General features: G+C 43.1%; 1 protein-coding gene across 1 annotated transcript in view; it reads left to right on the forward strand.

The window, feature by feature from the left end:
- Positions 1–9,406, forward strand: part of elp4 (elongator acetyltransferase complex subunit 4) — a 44,188-nt gene extending 34,782 nt beyond the window's left edge. The window contains exon 10 of the mRNA XM_037247185.1: positions 8,863–9,406. Within this exon, the coding sequence (XP_037103080.1) occupies positions 8,863–8,982 (120 nt within the window). The 3' untranslated portion in view covers positions 8,983–9,406. The remainder of the gene's footprint in view (positions 1–8,862) is intronic.
- The last annotated feature ends 618 nt before the right edge of the window (positions 9,407–10,024 follow it).

Genomic DNA, 10,024 nt, shown 5'->3' on the forward strand with positions numbered 1-10,024 from the left:
AACAATTAACACTCATTCATTGCTCTGGGTTAGCGGCTGGCTGCTGCATTCCAGGCTAAATAATAATAATAATAATAATAAAAACACCAAACAAAAATCCCCATCACCCCGGGTGTATCAAGAAGCTCCGGGTGATGGAGAAAATGGAAGGTGGTGAATTTTTTGACAGGCCGGCCGAGGTGATGTCTCATTGCCTCTGACACCCTCGAACACCCTAAAGGTGGTTTAGCCAATAGTCTACCCAGGAAGCACCTCACCTAGTTGTGGCTAAAATTACACAACCACCACCTGCCCACAGGGACACTGTACTGGAAATGAGAGCAGAGGTGGTGGTGTGATGAAGAGAGCCAGGAAAAAAGAGCAAAGAGCCGAAGAACTGTTTGTCAATGAGTATTGCCGTGAGAATTTAGGTTGGTTGTAAAGAGTAATCCCTTGCACAAAATTTGGAATACAATCAAGCTTTTTCAGAAAAAATGCCTCTTGAGTTCTGTGGCAGCCCTAGGATGATGCTGAAGTTCCTGCTAGAATATAAAGAGCAACCTGTAACACCCTCAATAAATTGTTTGTGACTTTCTAAATCTTTTTCCTTTATTTAGCACCTCACTAGGTGAGTCACGAAAAATTTTCACCGTCTTGGCTCTTACATTTCCAGTTGTCCCTAGTTTTGGTGTTTTGACGCGCTCCGTCATGTTGATGTAAATCTGTATCAGAGAAGAGAGCTTCTGGGTCAAATTTTAGTTTTCTAGAGTGCTTTAAAAGTTCAGTGGATTAGTGGAACAAAGCATGGCAGCCCCAGGCGATTCCAGTCTAGGTTTGCAGAGAAAATATCCACACTGAGAACGGGGTGGCTGTTGTTTCAACGGAGCACAAAAAGGGACAGTTTCTGGATGGGAATGCCTATTTTATCATTACCACTTAAAGCCCATATGCAAGTGAGAAAATGAACAACAAATCGCTTAAATTGGTCATCCAATTTTTTCAAAGTTTTTATTCTTTTTAAAGTCCCCATACAATAAAGTGAAAAATGAAAATAACTCCACTAAATTTGGCATACTACATAGTTTTAACAACAGTGCCAATGACAATTTAAAAAAATTATAAAGGAGTTTTGGCATGTAGTAGTGTTAGCATTGGGCCTAGTAATAACTAACTAACTCACAATCGTGCCGGATACGAGCAAACTCAAGTTCTAATGTAGTGGTGGAGGGGGAACTCTTGCCGGGAGCAATTTTAGCCATGGCCAGAAATTGAGGATAACTGAAATGGTAAAATACAGCAAATTATACAACATATATTCTCCACATTTCAGTCCTATATAATTACCAGTCTTTGCACAAATTTTCAGCAATTATCTTTAAACATATACTATACATAGTGTATTCAAAGATAATTCAGGTTACAGGTTCTTGCAGTTTGCAAAAATCTAATTTTTTCATCTAAGTTGTAGAAATAAATGAATAAACAGATCCGTTTATTCTTCCATCAAAATTCTACAAATAAATGAATAAGCAGATCATTGCTTTTCAAATAGCATCATTATAATACTGTATAACCTTGGCACACTGATGAGCCATTAACTCTGGTTCTTTATATTGCCAGATCATCTATGAATATCCTCATCTAGCCTTACAAAGTTTTTTTCTATCCTTTGAGAAGAAATCTCAAGACGGCTGCTGCAATAGAATGGTAACAATTCTAGCTGCTTCCCAGTGGCAGAGTTCAGGCTGTTTGCCTGTCGACTGATGTGCTGTGAATGGCGTTCGAGGCTCTAGGCTGGTCTATGTGTGGCCCGGCTGGTCCAAGTCAGCAGTAATGACTGGCTTTGGCCAGCATGCCTGTTAATGTGAATGGGGTTACTCTGGGCAACACCTTTTCAGCAGGGTCCTATGAAGTCCCCAGTATGGTGGTCTTTGTCCGCACAAGGGCTGTCCTCTCAGCAAAAAGGGCTCCTTTTTTGTGAGCACTATCAACTGGTGATGGATTATACCCAGCCCTCTTTATTCGTTGGGACAGACTTAACAGACATGGATGCTCGCAAACATACACACACTCGCGCTTGCAAGCTCGCACAAAGACACCAAAAGGTATTACATTGAAGGACATCGACACATTATCTTAAACAATTGTGTCGAGGAGAGATTAAACTGCTGCACAACTTGGGTGAAAGTGACATTTCCGTCATGCATGAAATCTTATTAGGTGTGACTAAAAAAATCATAATTTCTGACACAATACAGCTGCTGTAAACCACCAGACATCCTCTGCCGCATTCTGAGGCTTCAGCAACAAAAGAACCAACTTTTCCCTTTTGTCCTTACACTGCATTTAATCTGTGATTTTTATCATGACTGACATCAGAAATATTTAAAATGGTGAGCCGCATGGTGCAGTCTTTACGATGCCTCAAAGATGCTTGGTGCTGATTTTTTTGCTGGCACAACTCTTCTACAGGAGTGATTACCTCCACACTTCCCAGTGGGTCAGTCACTTCTTTGGACTGACACAGTAACCTCTAAATGACCTTAAGATTTGTCAAATGTTAGCCCTATCTATTAAATTGTTTGATTTCCATAAGACAGTTGAGTAAAACTAGGCTGTGTTTTCCGGTATTGGACACGTTTCTGACATTTGCACTGGAGAGAGGCGTGTGTATCTGCATGTGTGTGGGTGTGTGTTTTGTATAATCATTTTGTGTAGTTCTTTACTCACAGTAACCCAGAAATAAGCATCAATATTACATGACTAGAGCTCCACAGTAATGCTCTGGCTTTTATTTTTTGGGGACTAATGGAAAGAAATCTCAAGACAGTTTTTCTGTAATCCTTCATCACCTATTAATGCTTCCACATCGTCAGGAACACATTTTCAAACAAAAACATTTTTCTAAATTTACTGTATGATCAAATTAGACTTCATGAAAGTAGTAAAAGACTTATTACTTGATTACTTCTGTAGTCCAAATCCTACTTGAAGCTTTGTTGATATCATGCAGTCTCAGCAATGACGAAGCAATATTAAGTATGCTAGCTTTTTAGCGGAGTGTGATTATTATAGCGGGACCTCTGTATGGCACTGGAAAACCTGCTCCTACCACGTGTCAGCGATGCTTTAACCTGAGGACGTTCATAGTTTGCAGGGTAAAATGTGTGTTGGAGAGCGCAAGAGGTCCCCCAGATATTGCTGTCATAACCCATGCAGCCGCTCTCTTTGCTATGGGCCTATGTGTAGTGAAGGCAGCACTTAGACATGTTTGTACTTTTCGCCCTCTATCCCGCTCCCTTTCTCCCTTGGCTCCATGTCACCCCAGGGGTGGACCAGCATTCCCTGGCTGTGCCCAAGTCCATAACACCATCTAAACCCCCCTCTTGCAACCCATCACCGCTCGGGTCAATGTGCCCTCGCCCCCCGCCGCTGTCAACCTTACAACGCCCACAGTCCATACCGACACAGGCCCGCAAAGAGAAACAAAACAGATCTGAAAAGAGACCAAATGGCCCCACGCAGCGCCTTCCTGTCAAAGGCCTTGACAGGCCCAAGGAGAGGCCCCCAGAGGACCTCAGTTGAAGATGATGATGACGACGGAGATAACAAGTCAAGTTGTTGTGTTACAGCGCACTTACACTTTGGCCCCTTGTTTGTCCGTTTGCTTATTCAGAACCACTGCAGAGCTAACTGATTACCATGCATGTCATGTTTACTAACATGGCACATGCTATCAAATGCTGTCTGTGAAGCGTGAAGGGTAAATGGTGGGCCAGCTACCTACCCCAAAGAGCTGGAATAAACATTCCATTAGGAAAAATAAAATAAACATGAAATATTGTCAGCCACTCAATTTCCTGTTTGGACATGCTCGCTTAAAATGAAAATCACTCACGTTATTAGTCGCTTCGCATTCTTTCGGTGTTTGGGAATATAATTACTCTCAAAATGCTTACTCATCCTTCTGTCAGAGAGATTAGCCACGAAGCAGAAGATGTTTTGCCCGTGTGGCGTCAATCTTGACTGTTTTTATGAATGTCTCTTGGATGATCCTGGATCAGGCACAAGGTGATAAGACGGGCAGGTCTCCATTAAGCAAGAAAGCATTGCTTAATTCATTCCTGACACCTTAAGACGGTTTTAACGAACTGATTGAAAATCATCAGCATTCGAGGTGAAGAATCAGAAGAGTATCAAGGAAAGTATTCGGCAGTAAGTTGCACATTAATAAGTGTGAGAATGACATAAGTCGATTGAACAATCAGAAACCACGAACACACTGGATCAACAGGTTATTCCTTATGCGAGGCCAGAGATCATGTTGCAGTCTTTGTTAGAGCAAAAGAAGAGGAAGGTCAAGCAGCTCGTCAGCTTTTGTTTGCTGCAGGTGGGCTAGAATTACCCAAGTGACAGGATTTATACTGGGGCTCTGGCTGCATTTTTTTCCTGCCAAGGGAGCGGAAGTCTTGTGTGGAACGGCCGGCGTAAATGGGATGATGCTGTGCTTGTCAAATTGAAAAGATCACATCACCTCATTATGTAGGGTTTTCCTGGGTTAAAGTTAACACTTGTTCCTATAGATCCAGCAAATGATTTTCCCACACAATAGGGTGTAATTTTATCGCTGTGGGGGATTATGGCACTGGGAGGTGATTTAGTCAGCAGATGGAACAGCAACTCTGGGAACGTTTCCCCCAATGTTGACTGTGAAATGTTCTACCTCTATTTTCGATTTCTGGGCACTCTGGTTTGTCGTGTGGTGGTCAGCCTGTTTGCTTGGTTGTTTTTGGCTTTTATTTTTTGTAATCCATATTCAAGATACATTGTTGAATTTTTGTCTTTTTACTGACTTTCCATTATTCAATGATCAATGGTTGCCCCAAGTAATGGTAAATATCGTGTCACTTGCATGAGCATGATCCAGCCCCGGGTAATCTGATTTCAGCGGCCAGACCGGTCGTCATGTGTTCCCTGCGAGCTGTTGGGTTTCCCATAGTTTTAATCTGTACAGTGACATGGGCCATTTGAAAGTCTAGCTAAAACACTATGGAATAAATGACTCGTTAAAAATTAGCACTTAATACTCGGATCATTAGTAAGCTTTTACCACTAGTGGAATGCCTTTGAAGGCACTGTTTTGTGTAGCTGGTCCATTGTTAAGATCCTGCCAAAAAAAAAACTCTTAAGCCTCAGAACATAATGTATGCAGCCTTACATAGTAAAACTATTATTATGATATAAGCAAGGAAAAACATTAACTGTGATTTTATGTCTTCTCCAAAGCATTAATCGGCAATATAATCCCAATAAACATCCGCCCCCAATATAGGGAAGCGAGGAATAACAAGCAGCATGTAATGTCATATTCTTTTGAGAAGGGGGTCTTTGGGGTGATAGGTAAGCCGAATGGAATTGCCTATTGTGGGGTGATATTAGTAACCCTCTTAGGCAAAGCCAGTCTGTGGGCTGGCCCCGAGGGCTCATTTCAAATGCTTAACGCTCGTTTGGAGCTTTGTCACCTCTCCGCCTGTCGCCAGCGCAAACTCCCAGCCCCTCCGGCCGCGGAACGAAGCTGAGCCGCGAACCTTTATAGTGCTCGCCACCAGGGAGGATGCTCTGTCACACATGTAGTCGCACTATAATGGTGGCTCACGTTCATATCGACACCCTCCCCCCCCTTCTGCACCACAGCCAATGGTCTAATTTCCCGCCATCCTCTCTTATCCGGCGACACCCTCCTTTCCCACTTGCTGCTGTTTTTTCCCCTCTTTCTACAACCTCGTGAAGGTTGCCAGGCAGCCGGGAAAGACTTCTCTCACACATACACCCCACGATGCCTGTGAGGGTTTTCCGGATGTCCTTGTTTACACCATAGTGTGTGCAGGTCATTGGGAAGCAGACTTTGAGCGTCCCATACCATGTGTGTTCTAAGTCCTCCACTAGTCTCCAATAATTTGGTGTCAATGCGGACGACCTAACTGGTAGTGAAGTACATACTTTCTGTATTAGCCTGTATGCATTCTCCTTGTTGCATGAGTGATAGACAACAACGAGCCTACGAAAGCTTTAGTAGCTTTCTGACGAATGTTTGGAGCCAATCGATTGGTTTTGTCTGCTCCTCCCTCCAACTTTGGCGTTACCATTGATTGTTCTCATGTGTCCCTGAACTCGGAGGTTAGAGGAGCTGAGCTGAACTTCTGGATTGCTTTGACCTTCGCTCCGCACATGCTCAGTGTGCCCACACAGCCCTGAGCCAAACAGACACAGCCAAGCCAAGGCTGTGGATGCGTGACAGCCAGACAACGGTGTGATCTTCCTCTTCTTTTTTTTTAACTTACCCTCTGAGGATGATGTATATGTGATTGATTTTCCTCCATCCCCTGCTCAGTAGTATGTTTCCGCTGCAGTGCACTAAGCAGGACTGAGTCCAGGCTTGATCAATGCATTGTTTTTCTTTTTCAATTACACTTGACTGAGCGAACGACACGAAAGGTTACGCAGGTGATATTTGGCAGGGGTGGAGGCGGAACGTCTGGAAGCCCCCTCAAGTCCGATATGTGAGTTTGCACAGGTGTCTGTGTACGCAGAAAGAACATATCTCAGTGTGAGTTGACCGCTTCAACCCCTTCGTCATCTTGCTATTCTCAGCAAGCTTTTCAATGTTGAAAATGTAGCCACTTTAAAATCCCTGTGTAAAAAGTGAAAATAAACGTCTTCATTTTACACACTACAAGAAAAATGTTAAATTGCCAAATTGAAATGATTAAGAAAAATAGTCAACTGTATGAATCTTCCACACAACAAGAGCAACACAGCACACAATTTACGACATTTTAAGATTACATAGGCGAAGTAACCTAATTTGTGCAGCGGTTAACGGCACAACAAATTTGGCTTATGTTGCCACAGAAGGATTCGTGCTCCTTTGTAAACTAAGGACCACCGGTAGAATATCACACCACAACAACCCAACCCAACCTGCATATTGATTTAGCAATGCAGCTATCGCCATCCCTTCTGCACACACCGTTCCAAGCCTTAGCGTGGCAAACGTATCTTATATCTATCCACCCAGAGGGAATCTCCCATCCATCCCATGTAACCTTACCTAACCACCCAACATAAAATTATAGGTCCTTCGCAGTGGTCAGTATTCACCTGCCTTAGATAATCTACTGTGCAGCATTAAGACCGCTCCTCTTGTTTCATCTCACAAAGGACTTGAGTTCACGGGAGATCTTATGGGTTTGACGCCCCAATGATCTGTTGGCCACTGTAGCAGGAGTAAAATGTCCTACCACATCAGATGTGAACATCAGCAAACGTTCTGATATTTAGAATCACCGGATCCCTTAAAAAAAAAAAAAAAAACATAGTAAAAAAAGGAAGCGGTCTACCCTAGAGCGGTGAAGAGCGTTTCGTAGTACCGAATTATCTCTTAGTATTGACGCCGTTAAAGCCCGTACCAAAACACCTACTCATTAGGGAACAGATAAGTATCTGTGGGAGTGGGAAGGCTCTACGAAAGCTGCATGTCTGGAGGGGGTGAGGATACAGTGGGCAGAGAAGGCTTACAGGAATGAGCTAGGGGGAGAGTTGGGGGGGCGAGGTGCACCCTTTGACCAGGTTTCGAATGTCTTGGCAGATTCTTTCAGGGGCAAATTACAGGCTTTAGCTCCTCTTGTACCCAAAATGCCTTCATTCTGATACCTTCAGAGGTGCTCAAGCAACACACTGCCCGACATTGTCCTGAGCACACTCGACTCTGAAGGCACTTCACCTCAGCTTCCTCTCCCACTCTGAGCCTCTTCAAGACTTTGTTCATTGGAGAGCCATAGGCGGCTTTTCTGGCGGAGCCTGAAGCAGCATAGCGTAGCCACGCTTAAGCTTTATAGCAGTTAGCGTGTTGGTCTTAGGGAGCTTTGCACGAGTGGCCCTCATTAACCTCTTAACGTCTTTGTGCTTTGAGTTGGCACAGGGCTGCTCTCCAGATAAGCTTTTCTGTGAAACGAGTAACTCAGTTAAAAGACTCGGGCACTCATTTGTGTTACACACCCAATCAGCTCACACGTACTTCTCATGTACATTTCAGCTGTTCTCTCTTGGTATGTTTACACGGTGAAAACTTATACTTTAGCGAAAAGTTCCATTCACCTTGACATAGATTTCATCTATTTTGCTGTCTAAAAAAAAAGAGCATGTCAACTTAGTTGAGCTACATATATGCAGACCTTTGGGATTAATCAATTATTTACATCTATTTACTATGTGTTTATATACGTAGCTACGATATATCTTCACTCAGGCAGAATTTCGCCTCAACAACACAACACTGTCTTATGAATGTTCAGTGACATTTTTCATCTCTACTTTATGATTGTTTTCCAAATGTTTGCATGTTCAACTTCCATTGTGGAACAATTTTATATTTTCCGTTAAAAACTGTATTAAATGGGCTCGCAAATTTCTTTCTATCAAACAACTCATCAATATTAGTTGTTTGATCAGCGTTAGAATAACGAAGTGGCCCATGGAAAAATGTCACCCCATGTCCTCGGACCCAGAGTCTGAAAATGCCTGCTACAGGCCACACAATCTCTCTCTCTCTCTCTTACACACACACAAGGATTCCCTGAGTCGTAACAGACCTAAAGCTCTGCGAAGCATTTAGCAACACGCTAGCAGGTTTACTCCACGCTGACTGCTCTGTGCAGAGTGCTGAAGCATCTAATGTAATTTAAACGCAACACGGCTCTCTGTGAACAAACATCATTGAATGGGTAGATCTACTGTATGTTGATCCCCTTTTTTTGCCATCCGATCTAATGATCTTCCCCACCCCTTCCTCCTTCCTCCCCCTTCCAACTCTCATTTGTGTAGCGACTACATTTGCCTCCCGACTTATCTGAGACAGTGAGTCGTGTGAGCAGGGGGGAACTGGCAGGAGCAGCCGCGGGGGGTTCTGCCTGTGGCTCTGCCAACAAGCACCTGGATTTCTAGAGCTGGAGTGGCTACCAAGGTTATTTTAGTTTACAAACACTAACAAAATAAACTGAAAAAACATTTTTATTGATGAAACAAAATAAACAATGAAAATGCTTTTTCTAAGAACAACAATTTTACAAAATAAGCTCAAAATGAAATATAAATAAAACTAAAATGAGAATTCCAAAACTATTATAATCCTGGTGGCTACTTGGCAAGCAACACCTGCAATGCGGTGGTGACCAGGTTGTTCTCCCACCCACGTTCTGCCATGCCGCGCTGGACGTCTGCTGCCAAGGTGTTTGGGATCTGCCAGTTGTCCCTGGTGCCAGCCAACAACGCCATAATTACCTCCATTCATATGGACATGTTTCACTTCATTTCATAATTTTGTTCTGTGTGTTTATTGACAATAAAAGCCAACATCAGGTACATGTTATGCTGGTTGACTTCTTTCACTAACCTCTTTCAATTTGCTGGGTCAAAGGAAACCAAAATTGGGTGGGCACGCCAAGAAGACGATCAATCTTGACCATCGAGAGGCAGCAAAAGTCATAAGGTTTTCGTAGCACTTGTATCAAAAGCAGGAAGCGGTGGATAACAGCAGATCATTTAGTTAAATATTTAATTAATTAACATTGGATGGAAAAGAAATAAATGAATACCTTATTTGGTCTCTTGACCAACAGTCTGGCTGTTCTTGGACTCTGCAATTACGTTCAACATCGCTGGCAACAAGTGAATAAGAAGCACTAATGTTACTTAGCTTACTCTGTCTGTCCTGGGCCTCCTGTTTTTGACATGATCTCATTTGCCAAATGCAGACACGTCAAGTGAAGCAAAATACACCGACCGCTTTATTTCACCTCCCCTTCCTCTTTCCTGTCGTCATTGTTCCGTGCACAGAGTTGTGGTACTCTGCCAGACGGCGAATCGTCTTGACCTTTTCCTCATTGTGTGCTGCGATTGGTTGCGCCTCACATCAAGACCGGTTTGTTATTCACATTGGAAGTGTCGCACTGACATTTGTTTTAATCTTGAAGGAAGGTAGAAGAGT

This window comes from Syngnathus acus, chromosome 3 (genome assembly GCF_901709675.1).
Source record: "Syngnathus acus chromosome 3, fSynAcu1.2, whole genome shotgun sequence".
Lineage (NCBI taxonomy): Eukaryota > Metazoa > Chordata > Actinopteri > Syngnathiformes > Syngnathidae > Syngnathus > Syngnathus acus.